General features: G+C 45.0%; 1 protein-coding gene across 1 annotated transcript in view; it reads left to right on the forward strand.

Moving 5' to 3' along the window:
- Positions 1 to 17718, forward strand: part of Slc24a3 (solute carrier family 24 member 3) — a 453633-nt gene that overhangs the window by 410015 nt on the left and 25900 nt on the right. The window contains 5 exon segments of the mRNA XM_050159552.1: positions 645 to 698; positions 6319 to 6452; positions 9194 to 9354; positions 10285 to 10555; positions 16209 to 16375. Of these exon segments, the coding sequence (XP_050015509.1) occupies positions 645 to 698; positions 6319 to 6452; positions 9194 to 9354; positions 10285 to 10555; positions 16209 to 16375 (787 nt within the window).

Here is a 17718-nt window from a genome sequence, read left to right on the forward strand (position 1 = left end):
TTTGCATTGGTTTGGGTTTTCTACTTTTACATTGTGGATGCAAGGTCTCCTCTGCAGCCCAAACTGACCAAGGACGCACTGTGTAGTGCACTTTCATGGGTGACAGACATAAGCCAGTGTCCACCATGCCCAGCTCCCTCACAATCAGTCTGATACTTCCGGGCACCTTCCCACCCAAAAAGGTTCTAGATCTCTGCCTTGCTGTCTTTGACTCTACCTGACTCTCTCCTTGTCTCTGCTTATCCCTGTCTCTTTCTGGTTAAACCCCTCTACATTCAACCCCTCCTCCAGCCCCCACCACTTCTCACCCACTGCCTGATCAGTTAGTTACTCTGGTGTGTCTGCTCTTAGTAAGCTCTGGATAACCCTAGCGAGTAAACCACAGCAGATTCATGCAAGCACTTGTATGCTCAAGGGCCTGCCACTTTCCCTAGAGCTCTTTGTGGTGAGCACACAGCAGAGCTGCATCTTCCCTTCCGGTGAGAAGGAAAGATCTATGCAACATAAAGCACCTGCATAGACTGGAAATGCGTGTAACTGATCTACCTTGCCATCCTGGCCCTTGACATCAGATACCTCCAGCACCGGCTGACATGGCTTGGCTGTTGGGCTTGCCGTCTCTAACTGTACTTTGTCCTGTGCAGGTGGGAATCCCTAGTCCTTGTGCTGATGTACCTCATCTATATTGTCATCATGAAGTAAGTAAAACACTTGCCATACTGTGTAAGGATGTAGAAAGAAGAGTGGAGGTGGGAGGTCAGAGTCAGAGTCCACCACCACACACTCAGTGACTGTTGGGAATCTCTATCATTTTTATTAGGAATCATAAAAATGATCCTCCGACTCATATTTGATGACAAAATCAACACTTCCATATTTCACTGAAGAACTCTCTAGAACCTGCCTTTCTCTTCAGGATATGGCAGTCATGCTTTTAGGTTTTATTAGAATGAAGGTGAAACCCAACAAGTTGTGTTTCTATGCTGGCTTTGGTATGATGGGATGAGAGCTAAGTGCCTGAAACTGTACAGACTTCCACTACTCCCGATGTATCATCTGTTGCTGTGTAACAAATTACCCCAGAACTTAGTGGCTTAAAAACCACAGATATGTATTAACTGAAAATTAGAAATCCCAGAGCAGCTTCAGTGGGAGGATCATGGCTAGAAGTCTCTCCTGAGCTTGCAGGTTAGACATTGATTAGGGCTGAAGCCATGAAGCTGACCAAGGCTGGGAGGAAGCAGTGACCATCGCTGAAGACATCCCCACTGTGACACTCACCTTCTTTAAAAATTCTTTTGGAAGCTCCAAGTTTGGGTTCCTAGAGTCAAGAATCCTCTTCTTTTTGAGTAAGTGATCCAGCAATAATGCAGAAATGTCATACAGTGTCTCTTCTGTGCTAAGCATTTGGGTTCTCCAACCCTGGTTCTGACAGCTATGTGTACCAACATGCATTTGATGGAGGCTTTGCAAAATGAGGTGGTCTTCACACACAGAGATGGAATCTAAAGGGAAGGGGAGTTGAGGAACTCAGCTAGCAGGCTTTCGATAGCCGTTGCACCCTCTAACCCGGTCACCATAAAGCCACAAATTGCAGGTCACACATGTAGCCATTAAGGTAACAAGCAAACCTCTACCCCAAGTCACAGTACATTTAGCAGCTAAAAGAAGTTTGTTTTTGCTGAGGCCTCAGCTTTCCCACCATTCCAGATGTTCAGACCAGCAGGACACAAATAAAATTGCAAATAACAGCTCCTGCTCTCGTGGAATTCTCTGCATAATTCCATCCCAAGTTCTAAATAGAAATCTCTGCTCTTTAGCCGCCCCTCTCTGCAATCAGAGGCTCTGATCATTGGGTTTTATAAAATCTGATTTATAAAATTGCATGCTTCACAATAAAATAGCTTCAGGGTGCAAGCACAAAATTTAAAACATTCAATTAAAAATATAAAACAGTGCCACAGTCATGGGAGGGAGGAAAACCCCACAGCATATATTAGACTCTTCAACTACCCCCTGGGTAGATAGCTTGTTTGAATTTAAACATTCTGTCTGAGAATTCAGAAGCCATTTTGACTGGCCAAATAGGTAGAAAGAGAAATACCTGGCACATGCAGCCTTGGCAAAGATTGACCTTTATGCACTCTGGTCTCTTCTCTGGGATGAATTCTGTAGATGCGGCCATATGGTCTTGTGGATTAGCATTAAGTGCTTCTCATTAGCCCCTAGCAACAGCTCTCACCAGCCACTGAGTAGCCTTGGGGATGTGACTAAATTTTTCAGCCAATTTAATCTTGGTTTCCTCCTCTCCAAAATAAAATGAGTAATAGTTCCTACTTCAGTTGGTTCTTTATCAGGACAGGGTGTAACCCATTAGTTTTTACTATTATATCTGGTTTCAAAAAAGCCATTACTTGGAACTAGAAAAAAAAAAAAAACATCCTAAGTGAGGTAACCCAGACTCAGAAAGATGAGCACGGTATGTACCCACTCATAAGAGGATACTAGCTGTAAAGGAAAGGATAACAAGCCTATAGTTCATGATCCTAGAGAAGCTAAAAAACAAGGTGAACCCTAAGAAAAACATGCATAGATACACCTAGAAAAGGGAAATAGACAAGGTCACCTGACAAAACTAGGGGCATGGGGTTGAGCGGAAAAGAAAGGGTAGAAGAGGAAAAGGAGAGGAGAGGGGGAGGGGAGAGGAGAACTTGAGGGAACGAGATAGTCGAGATGGAGGTAGGACAGAGATGAGAACAAGGAAAGAGATATTTTGATTGAGGGAGCCATTATGGGGCTGGCAAGAAACCCAGCACTAGAGAAATTCCCAGGAATCCACAAGGATGACCCCAGCTAAGACCCTAAGCAATAGAGGAGAGGGTTCCTGAACTGGCCTTGCCAGTCAGATTGATGCATATTTTAAATGTCACCATAGAACCTTCATCCAGCAACTGATGGAAAGAGAGGCAGAGACCTGCAGTGGAGCACTGGGCTGAGCTCCCAAAGTCCAGTTGAAGAGTGGAAGGAGTGAGAATATGAGCAAAGAGGTCAAGACCATGATGGGTACACCCACTGAAACAGTTTACCTGAGCTAATGGGAGCACACCAACACCAGTTGGACAGGGAAGGAATCAGCATAGAATGAAACTAGACTCTCTGAATGTAGGTGACAGTTGTATGGCTGGGATAGACTATGGGGCCATTGGCAGTGGTACCAGGATTTATCTCTACTACTTGTACTGGCTTTTTGGGAACCCATTCTCTTTGGATGGATACTTTGCTCAACCTAGATATAGTAGGGATGGCCTTGGACCTTCCCCAAAACAATGTGCCTTACCTACTCGGAGGAGTGGATGGGAGGGGGGGCACGGAGGAAATGGGAGAAGGGGAGGGAGTGGGAACTGAGATTTGTATGTAAAATGAAAAAAAAAGAGTTTTTCTTTTTTAGAAAATGAAATAAGCAAAACAACAACAAAACAAACAAAAAAACCATCATCACTGAACACTAAAATTTTTAAAAGCCTTCATTGTATGGTACTGTTATCTTGTTATTAAAACCCCAACAAATTAATAAGATACTAATTATCCTTTGAGAGCAAACCTGTGCAAGTTGGTATCTTTTTAGGGAAAACAGTTTCTAAGATAGCAAAAACACTTCTTCCAGCTAGATATGGTTTTAATTCCAGTACTTCTGAGGCAGGAGGATTGCTAGCCCAAAGCTGTGTGTTCTGTATAGAACATTCTGATTCCCCTGAGAATACACAGTGAGACCTTGAAATTAAAAAAAAAAAAAAAGCCACTGTTTTTCTCCCTGATATAGGGAAAGGTAGTCATACTAAACCTAGAAAGCCTTTCTATTCGGTGAATCTTGAATATAAGCAAACATTGACAGAATTACAAGCCTCTCGTGATCACCTTCAGCCCCAACCCATCAGCTCAGCCTTGCTCTGTGTAGACCTCTTTCCCTCCCTCTATGTAATTTTTGAAGTCCCGGGCATCATTTCATGGTTCACCATGAATATTTCAGCATGTGTTGCTAAAAGGACTCGTTTTTACCCTAGCCATGATTATTGTTGTATCTAAAACAAGTGCTAATTTCTCAATATCCCAAATAGGCACTCAGTATTCCAACTTCCAGAAGTATTGTCCTGCTTCTCAGTTTTCTTTGGGTCTCATAAATATCGCAAATATTCCTCAAGTCAGAATCCAAATGAATGATGTTCAAGATTATTATAGTTGGGAGCAGCCCGCTTTGCAGCTCTCTCTCTCTGCCTGTAACCGCTCCCCTGGGCTGTATGTGTGTCTGTGTGTTTGTCTGTGCAGTTTATTTCTTAGGCAGAGTTTGGTTCCAGTTCCATGACGTGCCAAAGCCAGTTCCTTTGTTCTCTGTGTGCCCCACATGTCCACATTTGACTTGAATCAGAATGAACTGTGTCGGCGTGCATTGCACGTCTAGGTCACCTTCCCCCATGGCGGTGGCGGCCATTGATGCTCGTTGTTTCACAAGGGTACGGTATAGTGGCGTTCTGATTCTGTCCCACATAGGCATCCTGAGAATCTAAGACGGGCTGACTGGGTCCCTTTTCAGAGCCTACATCTATCACTCTTGATTAGTTCCCTGTTTTCTTGGGTGCCAAAAAGGAACAGTCACAGGTCCCAGAGAATTCGGGAGGGGTCCATGCGAGAGAAGGTTCAAATGCGGAGCACCCCCACCCACCCCTACCTCACAACCTGTCTCTACCAGGTAGTTATGAAGTTCCCCCGATTATTGCCCCCACAGAGGTACTGACTGAAAAGCCGGGCACAAGAACACAGCGAGGGGGGACAGTAAGGGGCCTTCTGTCTTGGAGCAAAAGGAATGAGGGACAGAATGAAACTGGTTTTAAGTGATTTCTGGCCCAGCCTGAATTCCAGTGGGAGACCAGTGGGTGGAGGTACAGCTTCAGGAGGTAATACCGGGGCCAATAAGCATTATTGGAGTGAGAGAAGGCCCAAGGCACTCTGTAATCCCTGTCACTGCCTTTCCTTTGCCCTTGGAATTTTTTTTAATTTTTTTTTAATTAATTTATTTATTTATTAAAGATTTCTGTCTCTTCCCCACCGCCACCTCCCCTTTCCCTCCCCCTCCCCCAATCAAGTCCCCCTCCCTCGTCAGCCCAAAAAGCAATCAGGGTTCTCTGCCCTGTGGGAAGTCCAAGGACCACCCACCTCCATCCAGGTCTAGTAAGGTGAGCATCCACGAAACTGCCTAGGCTCCCACGAAACCAATAGGTACAGTAGAATCAAAAACCCGTTGCCATTGTTCTTGAGGTCTCAGTAGTCCTCCTTGTCCACTATGTTCAGCGAGACCGGTTTTGACCCAGGCCAGCTGGCCTTGGTGAGTTCCTGATAGAACATCCCCATTGTCTCAGTGTATGGGTGCACCCCTCGCGGTCCTGAGTTCCTTGCTTGTGCTCTCTCTCCTTCTGCTCCTGATTTGGACCTTGAGATTTCAGTCCGGTGCTCCAATGTGGGTCTCTGTCTCTGTCTCCTTTCATCGCCTGATGAAGTTTAATATTCAGGAGGATGCCTATATGATTTTCTTTGGGTTCTCCTTCTTATTTAGCTTCTCTAAGAACCCGAATTATAGGTTCAATGTCCTTTATTTATGGCTAGAAACCAAATATGAGTGAGAACATCCCATGTTCCTCTTTTTGGGTCTGGCTTACCTCACTCAGGATGGTGTTTTCTATTTCCATCCATTTGCCTGCAAACTTCAAGAAGTCCTTGTTTTTTACTGCTGAGTAGTACTCTAATATGTATATATTCCATACTTTCTTCATCCATTCTTCAATTGAAGGGCATCTAGGTTGTTTCCAGGTTCTGGCTATTACAAACAATGCTGCTATAATTTGAGAATTCCTCTGGGCAACTTCAGAGTAAAGGGACCGAACGTTTTCCTGCCCAAGCCATTCTAGCAACCTGCAAATACTGCTTCCCTTCAATGCTGGTCTCCTAGGGCATGCCAGAGGCACTGTGTGGTGTTCCCTCACCATCACTCCAGAGCACTGGAGCCTAGAACGCTGGCATAGCCACAAACCACCTGGACCTAAAGTGAGGGTACGCGGTCACGGTGATCCTAGCAATAAAAAAATCTCTGACTGTGGGAAACCAAAGTAGGTCTAGATGACCAGGCAGCCGTAGCATGCTAACCATGCCCCCCCATGCTGGAGCCTCACCAGCTGTATCCAGCCAGGAAGATTTCAGGGAGGATGCTGTGGGAGTTGCAGAGAGGAAACCAGAGGCAATGATAGACTCTCTCCACTTGTGCTTGCTCAGATACAACGCGTGCATACATCAGTGCTTCGAAAGGAGGACAAAGGGTGCTGGGAACATGGTCAACGGCTTGGCCAACAATGCTGAGATGGATGAGAGCAGCAACTGCGACGCAACTGTGGTGCTACTTAAGAAAGGTAAATAGCAGGTCCTGAGCCCAGGGCGGGTCCTGCACTGCAAGTCTGTCTACCTGACACATAGCCACAGCCGGGCATTCCGGGTGGCCCCGAGAAGACAGAGAAGAGCCGGCTCTCCTGCCCTTCCACGTGGGCCATGCCTGGGTCCATTGAAATTCCCAGGGAACCCATTCTGTAAAGGTTATTTTGGGCAAATGGGGCCAGCAGAGTTAGGAGAGAAGAGAGGTTTTGAGGTACGGTTAAGGTGGTATGACTGAAAAGTTACTTAACCTCTCTGAGCCTGAGAGACACACATCATTCCTGCAATGAGTAGGGCCAGTTAAATATGCAGAAGAGCTTAACACAGTGCTTCATAGCAGCAGGCATTGTCGTTATCATCACATATATCCAAATTCGCTTTCAGACTACATTAACTCAGATACAGAAGGAGAGAAAAAATTACCTTTGTTTTCAAAGTAATTCTTCTATTTAATAGGCTCTTACAAAACCGTCATTTTATGCATGGGAAACAATATGTTATTCTCTGATAAATAACATTGTTTATAAGAGGCATAGAAAAATTTCATGTTTTGCTATGAATGTATTTCATTTTTCTTTTTTTTTTTTAATTTTCTCTTTGAAATGTGTCCCACATGGTCATTTAAGGGGAAAAAAAAACAAAGAATAAATTAGAAACTTTACAGGTTATTTTCAACTATATCTCTAACTTTAGATTCTTGATAATTTATTATATTGTGAAATTATATATTTGATATTTTTTTCTGAAGGACTATATGTATGTTTAATGAAAAACTCTGCTGTTACTTAGTACCATTCCGTATGAGGATTTTCTTTAGTCTCTCTCCTCTGAGTACTTCATAACCATAAAAGGAACTCTGGGAGGGGGCAAAAAAGCTAAATAATATTAGTGCTGGGGCTAGGGAGATGGCTTGGTGGGCAGAGTATTGGTCACACAGTGTGAGGACCTGAGGTTGAATCCCCATCATACACACACATAGCATCTGTAACATCAGTGTTGAGGTATACAAACAAGAAGACACTGGGAGCCTATTGGTCTACTGATCTATCTGAAACTGCAAGCTCCAGGTTCAGCAAGAGAGCTGCTCTCAAAAACTAAAGTGGGAAAGGAGTTGAGGAAAATATCTTGACATCAACCTCTGGCCTCCACACCCATATGGGCAAGTGAATCCACACGTACACACGCTACACACACACACACACACACACACACACACACACACACACAGCAGGGAGGGATGATAATGCTGATGCTACGAGAGATCATTTCATGGTTTCATGGCCTGGAAAATAGGCATGAGTACTAAAAGAAGCTCCAGCTGTGTGCCTATGAGTGATGGGTGTACAGTGCTCTTCCACAGAGGGAAGGCTCAGGCCTGAGTGGAATGTTTCATATTGTGCAAGACTTGTCTGAAGTCTTCTCCTGAACTCTGATCCTCTTCATGGCGGGCAGCTCTACAGCATTTACCAGTGCACGTGGGATACTATGCATGGGCAAGATGGGTTATCAATGATTATTGGGGTCTTTCTTGTGACCCAGATCTTAATGGGGGGAAAATAACTCTTTGTGGACAAGGAGGACTTCTTTTACTCTGCCATTCTTGCCATATTGATAAGTAGTGTTGTAGGGATTCAAGAAAATGCTAAAGGAAGACCCCAGGCTATAATATTATGCAAAACAAAGGGTCATTCGTATCCAAGGTCATTCACCTGTACAAAATGGCGATGACCAGGGACAAAGGGGTGCAGGCCCTTTTAAGCATAGCTAGGGAAATTTCAGGAACAGTTAGGTCATCTAAAGCATGATTGGTTAAACAAGCAACAGTTACATTAATATATTTTTCATTGGCTGAGGTTTTAGTTTTTCTATCTTTGGGCATACTGGGACATGTCTGAGACTGTTTTAGAAGGTTACAGGAACTATCCTTTTTGGTCACTGTTTTATGATACTGTGGGGGCTGGCTTAGCCCTCATACATGTTTTCCTCTTCATCTCTGCTGCCAGAGGCAGTATTGACTAATGACCCTTTGTTGGGGAAAACAAAATCTTCTTTTCTCTTAAAAAAAAAAAACTGAAACCTAGATACAATTGCAAATGGGTAAAATTTAGACTTCTTAGTGTTTGAATAGTCTCAAGTTATTTCAAATGAACTATTAAATATGACCCATGATTTAAATATGACCCCTAATTTTGATAATTACAATCTTCATTGGATAGATTCAAGGAAGGAAAGAATGAAAAGGGAGGAAGAAGATGGTGGGAAAGGAGAAGAGGGGAGTGATAAGGAAGGAAGGAAAATGGGGGGAGGATGAGAAGAAAGGAGAGGGGAGGTAAATGGATTGGATGGATGGATGGATGGATAGATGGATGGATAGATGGATGGATAGATGGATGGATAGATGGATGGATAGATGGATGGGTGAATAGATGGATGGATATGAATGGATGGATGGATGGATGGATGGATGGATGGATGGATGGAGATGGATGGGTGGATAGATGGGTGGGTGGGTAGGTGGGTGGGTGAGTGGGTGGGTGGGTGAATGGATGCATGAATAATGGATGGATGGATGGATGGATGGATGGATGGACCAACAGACAGATGGATGAACAGGTGCAAAGGTGTGAAGGAGTGGGTTGGGAAGAAACAATAGGAAGAGGAATGAGTGAATGGCTCTCTCCTGGACTCCATGTATTGTATTTTCTCTCTCACATTTCCCTAGCCAATTTCCACCGCAAAGCGTCAGTGATCATGGTAGACGAGCTGTTGTCGGCCTACCCACACCAGCTTTCTTTCTCTGAGGCTGGCCTTCGAATTATGATCACAAGCCACTTTCCTCCCAAGACCCGGCTCTCCATGGCCAGTCGCATGCTGATTAATGAGGTATCTGGAAAAGCTCAGTGAAGAAAGGGAAGGAAAGGGAGGGGAGGGGAGGGAAGGGAGTAGAGGGGAAGGGATCAGTGCCTTCTGATTTAAAAGATGCAGCACCTGGATGAGAGCTGAACAGAAGCCAACCCTCAGCCCTTTCCCAGCATCTTTGCTCCCAGAACCATCTGTGCCAGAGCCCTCTCACTCTCCTCAGTGTATCGGGAGACATAACCTAGTCCCCTCTACTTACCGCTTTATTTTAATGAAAAAAAAAAGTTTAAAAAAATCTTAAACAGGGTCTCACATAGTCCAGGCTGACCTCAAACCCCCTATGTAGCTGAGGAGCACCTTGAACTTCTGGGTGCTGGGTCTGCAGCCTTGTGCTAGCACTCTTGGTTTATGGAGCGCTAGGGATTGTTCCCAGCATCTCATGTTTGCGAGACAAGTACTCTATCAGCTAAGCCATATCCCCAGCCAGGACCTGTTTTCTTCCATTTGAATAAATCTCTGCCTTGTAAACTTGTCTCCATGTTGCAAAGGAAAAGTTATCATACTTTAAAACAAGCCAGTGCGCCTGGCGTTTACTCTTCCCTGCAGTGGCAACCTCACAACCATAGTCGCATCAGGTGCTTTAGCTTCTTGAATATAGAAAAGGGCTTCCCACAGGCTGGAGAAGAAAAATTATGTCACGGTGCGCAGGTGTCAAAGGACTGCCCACCCCAGATGTAGAACCTTTCCCAAAGGGAATTTGAAAGTTCCAGGGGGTCATAACAGCTTAATTTCCCCCCTCCCCCCCCCAAAGGAAATTGTCTGAATCCGTTGTTGCTTTGGGGAAGTTCCCTAACACTTGACTCCGGAGTGTTGTGGATGCATCGCTAGGGAAGACCTCCCAGCCCGTGTTTTCCATCCCTCTGCCTATAGTGACAGATCACTCTCTATTTTCAGAGACAGAGACTGATAAACAGCAGGGCATATGCCAACGGGGAATCCGAAGTGGCCATCAAAATCCCAGTTAAACACACTGTGGAGAACGGAACAGGGCCTAGCAGTGCTCCGGACAGGGGTGTGAATGGCACCCGGAGGGATGACATCATTGCTGAGGCTGACAATGAGACAGAGAATGAGAACGAAGATAACGAGAACAATGAGAACGACGAGGAGGAAGAGGAGGATGACGATGACGATGAAGGACCCTACACGCCATTCGACCCGCCCTGTAAGAGGTCCTTGATCTGGCCTTGGGAAGGGAGATACCTGGGGATCCTCGGAAAGACGGTCTTCACTTGGCTGCCTTTTTTATTATTCCATTCCAAAAGAAACTCTTGGTGCGCGGAAATGTATCTGTAGGAAGTGTTTGCAGCGGGCGGGCAGGGCTGTGTTGTGAAACATTCAATGATGCAGGCACATGGGCAAAGGCTGGAGCGTGAGCACTTTTAGCAAAGGCATTTTGTGGTTGAACGTCCCCTCTTAGTCTCTTACTCATGCTGCAGGACACTTTGTTCTGAGGTAGAAATGCGCATGACACATGTCCACGGGTAAAGACACTTCTCTGGGGTTTCATCTAGGCTGGAAACACCCTGCCCAAGATGGCTCTGGCAGATGCATCCTAAGTTCCTTTCTTCTCACTTCCTCCCTTTGCTTCTATTCCGGATGCCGCATCTTCCACACCCCACTCTCTGAAGAGCAGCATCTGCAGGAAACACAGACCCATGCAAAAGCTAGTCCTTGGGGCCTTAGCCCCTGGGACTGACCAGGGACTGGCCCTGGCATGTTGGAAGAGTAGAGACAAGATGTATAAAAGCTTCCAGGCCCTTGGCTTGTAGGGCGTGTCCTTGAATGTTCCAATAACCATGTCTTTCACCCCCACCCATTAGCAGAACATGTGGACCAAACCCAAAGAATTCTGTGTCCTTGTTAGACCTTCAGAAAGATTCTGCCTGCTTCATGAAGCCTGTCCTGGTCCAGTTCTCACTCACAGGCATTCAAATATTAACTAGTGTGTGCAATTGCCCTGGGCTGGCTGAGCTTGCCGGAGGGCTGCCCAAGCGAGTATTGTGTCATCAACCTGAAAGCCCATTTAGTAGCGGATGTGAGTCTGGAGTTCCAGTCCTGTGTTGTTTTCGGGTGCAAGGCCTTGCATTGTTTCTCCCTGTGTCCAGGGGGACAGGCAGGTAACAAGGCCAACTCAGAGCAGAACTACTTCTGAGTCCCCGCCACTTCCCTAAGACAGGAGCCTTGATAGGCACTTACCAAATCTAATAAAGAAATACCGTCCAGATTCCTGTAGGCCTGCCAAAGTTAAATTGCTTCTAGTTAGTAGATTATCTCAACAGAAAAAAAGAAACATAGGGACATACAGCCCCTCCCCATCTGTGGTTTTTTTTTCACTCATTTGCGGTTAATTGTGGTCACCCACAGCCACCATCCATGGTCTAAAAATATTAAATGGAAAATTACAGAAACAGTACATATGTTTGGAATCAAGCTCCAGCCTGGAACCTCCCATCATCTTGCTCTGCCCCACCTGAACCATCCCTCTGTGCAGCAATGCATCCTGCGTGTGCATTTCCCCTGTTTCTGTTTCTTAGCAGTCACTAAGACTACAACATGCATATACATTTGTATTATAACTATAACATAACTGTTTACAGATGCAAATGGACTTGAGCCCATTGACCAGGCATTAAATACATATACATTATATAAACAGCTATACATGTATCTATACACCTACACATAAATCTACATATATTCTTGAGTGAAGAAAGCCTTACTGCCTACAGAGATGTGTATGTAGGTAAACACATTTCCATAAACAACCCACTAGAAGGAAGTTCACCAAAATAAAATTGTATTTTGCTAGCTGGATTTTTTTTTCTATAGTAAACTTGTGTATTTGTTTTCTCGCAATCAGAACAGAAATGAATGTTTATTATAGGTTTAAAACATTGCTCAGTTCCTTTTACTCTCTGCCTGACCTAAGCATTCTTAAAAGTCAGCACTAAAACTCCAAAGCAAGTCCTTGCAAAGGCCTCTGACACTTGGCACTCTGGCTTTGTCTCCCAGTCCCTGGCTGACTTCTGTGAAGCCCCATCACCGCAAACACATGGCCTCCACAGAAAGGAAGTGTGCTTTTTAATTCCTGCTGTGTCCTAGCCTGGCACAAAATGGCTTAGAGGGCACCCAACACTTAGGTTCTAAGAGTAAAAATAAACATATCCCCTAAGGCTCTATTTGGAACAAATGGGGATAGAACAAAGTATTGAAAATGTCCAGAAACACTGCTGACTCAGGAGAGGAACAAAACCACTCAGAAACAGACGGCAAAGCTTCCTGAAATGTGCGCCTTCCTGCCTCGTCCCTCCTCCAAATCATTTTCAAAGCCCTTGTCTGTGCTGCTTGCTTTGCTCAAGGAAGGGAGTCAGTTACCTTGTGTTTGGAGTCATAATTTAGACACTGCTCTCTGTATTTCTACCTTTAGGGTTGATGTGACTAAGGAACAAGAATACAAAGTGTGACTGTACAGTTTCGCGGCAGGGAAACCATTTTCCTGATTTTTTTTTTTTAATCCGTCAGTGCCAAACCAAAACAGCTGAAAACCATGAAGGGGAACTTGGACCTTAATGGCACCAGCTCACAGTGTGTGCAGCTTTCTCTAATCAAGCCCATCCTCCCTGCCCTCTGAGTCCCATGTCATGACCTCATTGTCTCGCTCATTTTTAGTTTCTGAGGAATATCAGAGAGCCAAGTTGAGGTCATTGCTTGTCCTATTCACTTTGTAACCCTTGGTTGGTGGTCTGTTTCTTTCTTTCTCCATCTCTGTGGCTCTCTCCCCCTGCTGGAATGCCAGCAAGGGGATTCCCCTAGAGCTCCAGCTAGGTAAAGCCTTGATACCCAAATGAAGAACTTGCATAGGACCCAAAGATCACCTCTTGAAGGCCATCACAAAACAACCTGTAGACTTGCATGCAATTCGAAGGCTTTGCATGTGTGCCAGTCACAGCAGCTCTTTTGCTGGGTCTCCAGAGTATATGCTCCCCGTCTGGCCTAGGTAGAAATGTCTCCATAATCACCTAAAGTTCAGGGAGGCTTGTAATGGCAAAATGCCTGTGCAGAGATTTGAAACAGCCCTATTAAGGCTATATCGTTAGGAGCTGCAGCAATTAGCTGGGACCATTGGTTTCTGGTTGTCCGAACAGCTGATGCAGCCACCATAAGGTCTCAAGGAGCCAGGACGGCACAGAGAGTCCAGGAGCTACTGGTTGGCTAGTCATCTTGCCCATTCCCTCTCTGTCTTTGCTTAGGTACAGGAAAATGAGCCCTGGAAGTAAAGCTGACAATAAGAGTTTCATGGCCATTAAGAGTCATTTTAACAGATTTTTGACAATGTTTAAGACATGCCTGGTGGCCCCAGGGAAAGGTGGGACCCTCACCTGTCTCACTAATATCTCATCTTTAATCCACCAGAGATCTCTGCTAGTTCAGTGTTACTGGATCTACACTTTAAAAATAATAAACGTAAGATTTGGAGAGTTGGAGTAACTGTTCTAGTTCTGTTTCCATTGCTGTTATGAAACACTAATCAAAACCAACTTGAGGAGGAACGGGTTTTTATTTGGCTTACATGTCCCAATCAGAGTCCATCATTAAGGGAAGCCAAAGCAAGAACTCAAGCAAGACCCTGGAGGCAGAAACTAAAGCAGAGGCCAGGGGAAACATTTTTTACATCTTTGCCCTCCTACAGTCAGACTCTCTCTGGACTCCCAGCCCCCAAATTATGACATGGAGACATTTTTTTGATTTATGAAATCTTGGCCTTAGCTTAGGTTTGTTCCTTTTAAAACTTAAATTAACTCATTTATATTCATCTATATTCTGCCATGTGGCTTATTACCTCTCCTCAGTACCATACACCCAACTTCTGCATGACTAGTTGGGAAATCCCCCTTTTCAGATTCTTTTTCAGCGTTCTTATCTCTGTCCTGAAGTCCCGCCTATCCTCTCCTTTCAAGCTATTGGCCATTCAGCTCTTTATTAAACCAATCAGAAGATGCCTTAGGCAGGCGAGGTAAAACAGAAACATCTTCACACAGTGTACAAAAAGATTATCCCTCGTGTCTTCACAGCCTACTTTCTTCCACACCCCAGGACCACCTACCCATGGTGGCAATATGCCCACAGTATACTGGACCCACCCACATCAGTAATTAATCAGACAAATTTCCCACAAGGAAAGATTTGTCTAACAAGTCAGTTCTCAATTGAGGTCCCTGTTTCCCACATGACCCTAGCATGTGTCAAGTTGAAAACAGACAAACAACCAACACAGAGATGCAACAACTCAACTCCTAAAGCAGAGAGTGCCTGTATCCCAGTGCTGTCTGATGAGGAAGCCACACCCTCCTTATAGATTCTTCTGCCTTGCCCATCTGATAGGGCAAGCTGATGCCAGCAATGACAGGTACCTCTTCTACGTAGTTTTTTTAAGGGAGGGAGGGAGGGAGGGAGGAAGGAAGGAAGGAAGGAAGGAAGGAAGGAAGGAAGGAAGGAAGGAAGGGAAAAAGAAAAAAGAAAGAACAATTTAGAGGCTAGTAAGGGGTATCATGAATAGACTGCACATGGTTTGAAGATATAAAATAAATTGTATTAAGCCTTATATTAATCACTGTTCACCATAAGGAGGTAAGAAATTACCTCCTTAACTCTGATGGGGATATGAGATTGTTCAATCATTTTGGAAAAACTATTTTTAATCCTTAGTAAAAAGGTAAGCACACACACTTTATGGCTTGGCAGCTTCCCCTCAGATCTTCAGCCAGAACAAGGCCATGTTCTCCAGAAGAACCAATCAAGGCTATTGATAGGTACTGTCATGATTATGTTCTACAAATGACCACCACCCAATGTCCAACCCCAGGGGAATGGATAAACAAGGCCAGTTTATTCCAGGCAATTAAAAGGAATAAACTAATGGCACTTTTATCTACAAACAAACGTGGTAAGCAGAAAGAAAGACTACTCCGTGATTAATTCCTTTGAAGTTGGGGATGAATAGCTCATGTGTGGTAGTCAGGGTAAGGGTAGGCTAGAAAGAGGCACAGAGAGCTTTCTGGGAGGTGGAGATGTTTTGTGTCTTAGTTGGCATAGATGTCACACCTGGGCATATGCATTTTTACCCCGTAGGCTAATTAGAAGTTGAGTAGGACCATAATAAAAACCAAAGGATTTCAGTTAATATATTTGTCAAATCTGAGGTTATAATGAATTCATGGCAGGATAGTCACCTTCACAAGCATTTCTGGGTGTTCCTGTTATGAAAATACTGAAGCACCACAGAATGGTTGAGGCAGGTCCATCATCTTGTCCTTTTACTTTTTAAGTGTGAAAGAGCTTATTTGCAAACCCTTTTCAGTTTATGATGCAACACCAGGAATTTTCATTAGATGGCGCTGTGTCGGCTGGCACTGTAATTTGGGACCCGTTAGTGGTGGTCTTCCCAGCTCCCCACACTGACACACCTGCTCACAACACTGCTCCTTTGCGAGTACCTTCCTCATCTTCTCCCACCTAGCCCATTTGTTAGCGTCCGCCAACAGCCCAGTGTTATCTGAAGTGACCCAGTTAGTACAAGAGCTAACCAGCAGGTGGGCAGCATGTAACCTCTCTTTTTCTGTTTGGTTTTGTGTGTCCAGATTGGGTGGCCGTGGAAAACCTTTTAAGCCTTTTAAGAAAAGAGGTATATGATAATACTTAGCTCCAGGGAAAGCAGTGTGAAGGCTCCCAGAGTAAAGAAATAAAGCTGGTTTGTTTGTTTGTTTGTTTATTTATCTTTCCTTTCCTTTTCTTTTTTCTTTGTTTCTCCCCCACAGCTGGCAAACTGGAAACCGTGAAATGGGCATTCACCTGGCCACTGAGTTTCGTCTTGTACTTCACTGTCCCCAACTGTAACAAACCCCACTGGGAGAAATGGTTTATGGTGACATTTGCTTCCTCTACGCTGTGGATCGCAGCCTTCTCCTACATGATGGTGTGGATGGTGAGTGTGTAAGGGACCCTGTCTGTGCATCGTGGGTCTCGTTAGAGTGAAAGGTGTGAGTTAACTCTACCATCCAGTTATTACTCCAGTGGGTCACAGAAGAGCCCACACCTTTGCTCGGAGGGTAAAAAATCACAAGTGTTTGCTCCGCTTGCATAACCATAGGCTGGCTTGATTGAATTATGCTAAGTCAAGCTCTGCAGCTCTGCACAGCTCCAGGATGGCCACTTTTGATTCAGGTAGCAGGCTGGGGTCGCATCTACTTAATGGTGTTGATTCTTTTTCTTTGGGTTGGTACTATCCTGGGACGGGTAAAGTGGAAACATTAGGTGCCTCTTGGGGTCCTCCCTGGGGACCAATCTGTCTTCCTATTACTTCCTCTCCACACTCCGCACCCTGCATCTGTGAGCGAAAGAAGTAATTCCCCAGCTGTGGTGGAGGAACAGTAGCAGAGCCTCAAGCCAAAGACGTGACTGCTCAAGGGTCCCTTCCAAGCTACAATAATGATCCATTGATGGGACTAGGTTATGGGGCCTCAAAGGAGCGCTGCCCCAGAGTCATTTTTGGAAATATGGACAGCTCACTTCTATACTCCTTAACTGGGGAGCAAACCTAATCCATTAAAATTGGGCAGAAATTGAAAGCCATGACAAATTATGCAAATCCAAATTAGCCGCACTTGGGTGTTTGACAGAAGGGCAATATAAATTCAGGAGGAATTCAGCTTAAAGCTCAAAAACGTTCTGGGAAGATGGTTTTGGAGGTAATAGGAAACTTGTAAAGCTGGCATGATAAAGTCACAGTTACTCCTGGCCTCTGCCTCACGGGGAAATGGAGTTTTACAACTAGAAGTATCGTGACTGAGGGTTCTCACTCAATGAGGCTCCCACAGCAAATGGTCTTCAATGCAGAGTTGGGAGACTGGATTGCTGTCCCTGACCTCAAGGTCTAAAAGTCCACTGTCCACGGAAAGGACTAATCCTGATAGCGAGTGACAACTTCAGGAGAAGCCAGTGGCCTGGACTGAGCTTCCCAAGCCCACCAGTTACCCAGAGCCCCAGGCTTGACCATAGCATCCTAAGGACGGTGAAAGAACAGTGGGCCAACCCCAGCAGAGCCAAGCCACAGTCCTGCGGACCCAAGGCTCGGCCAGGCGGCAGCAGCTTTGCTTTCCAGAGGCTCTCAGAAAGAACATAGAAAGATGTGTTTCAGCATCCTCCTTTCCTCCCTGGAGACAGACATCAGAAGCTTGAGGCCACACTGGGTTAAATTCAGCACAGAATGGAAAGGAGAGCTTTTTCTGGTTTGGATCTGAATGTATTGAACTCACATCCCCCATCTTT

This window comes from Alexandromys fortis, unplaced genomic scaffold (assembly GCF_014885135.2).
Source record: "Alexandromys fortis isolate MF-2015 unplaced genomic scaffold, M_Fortis_MF-2015_v1.1 scaffold_115, whole genome shotgun sequence".
NCBI lineage: Eukaryota > Metazoa > Chordata > Mammalia > Rodentia > Cricetidae > Alexandromys > Alexandromys fortis.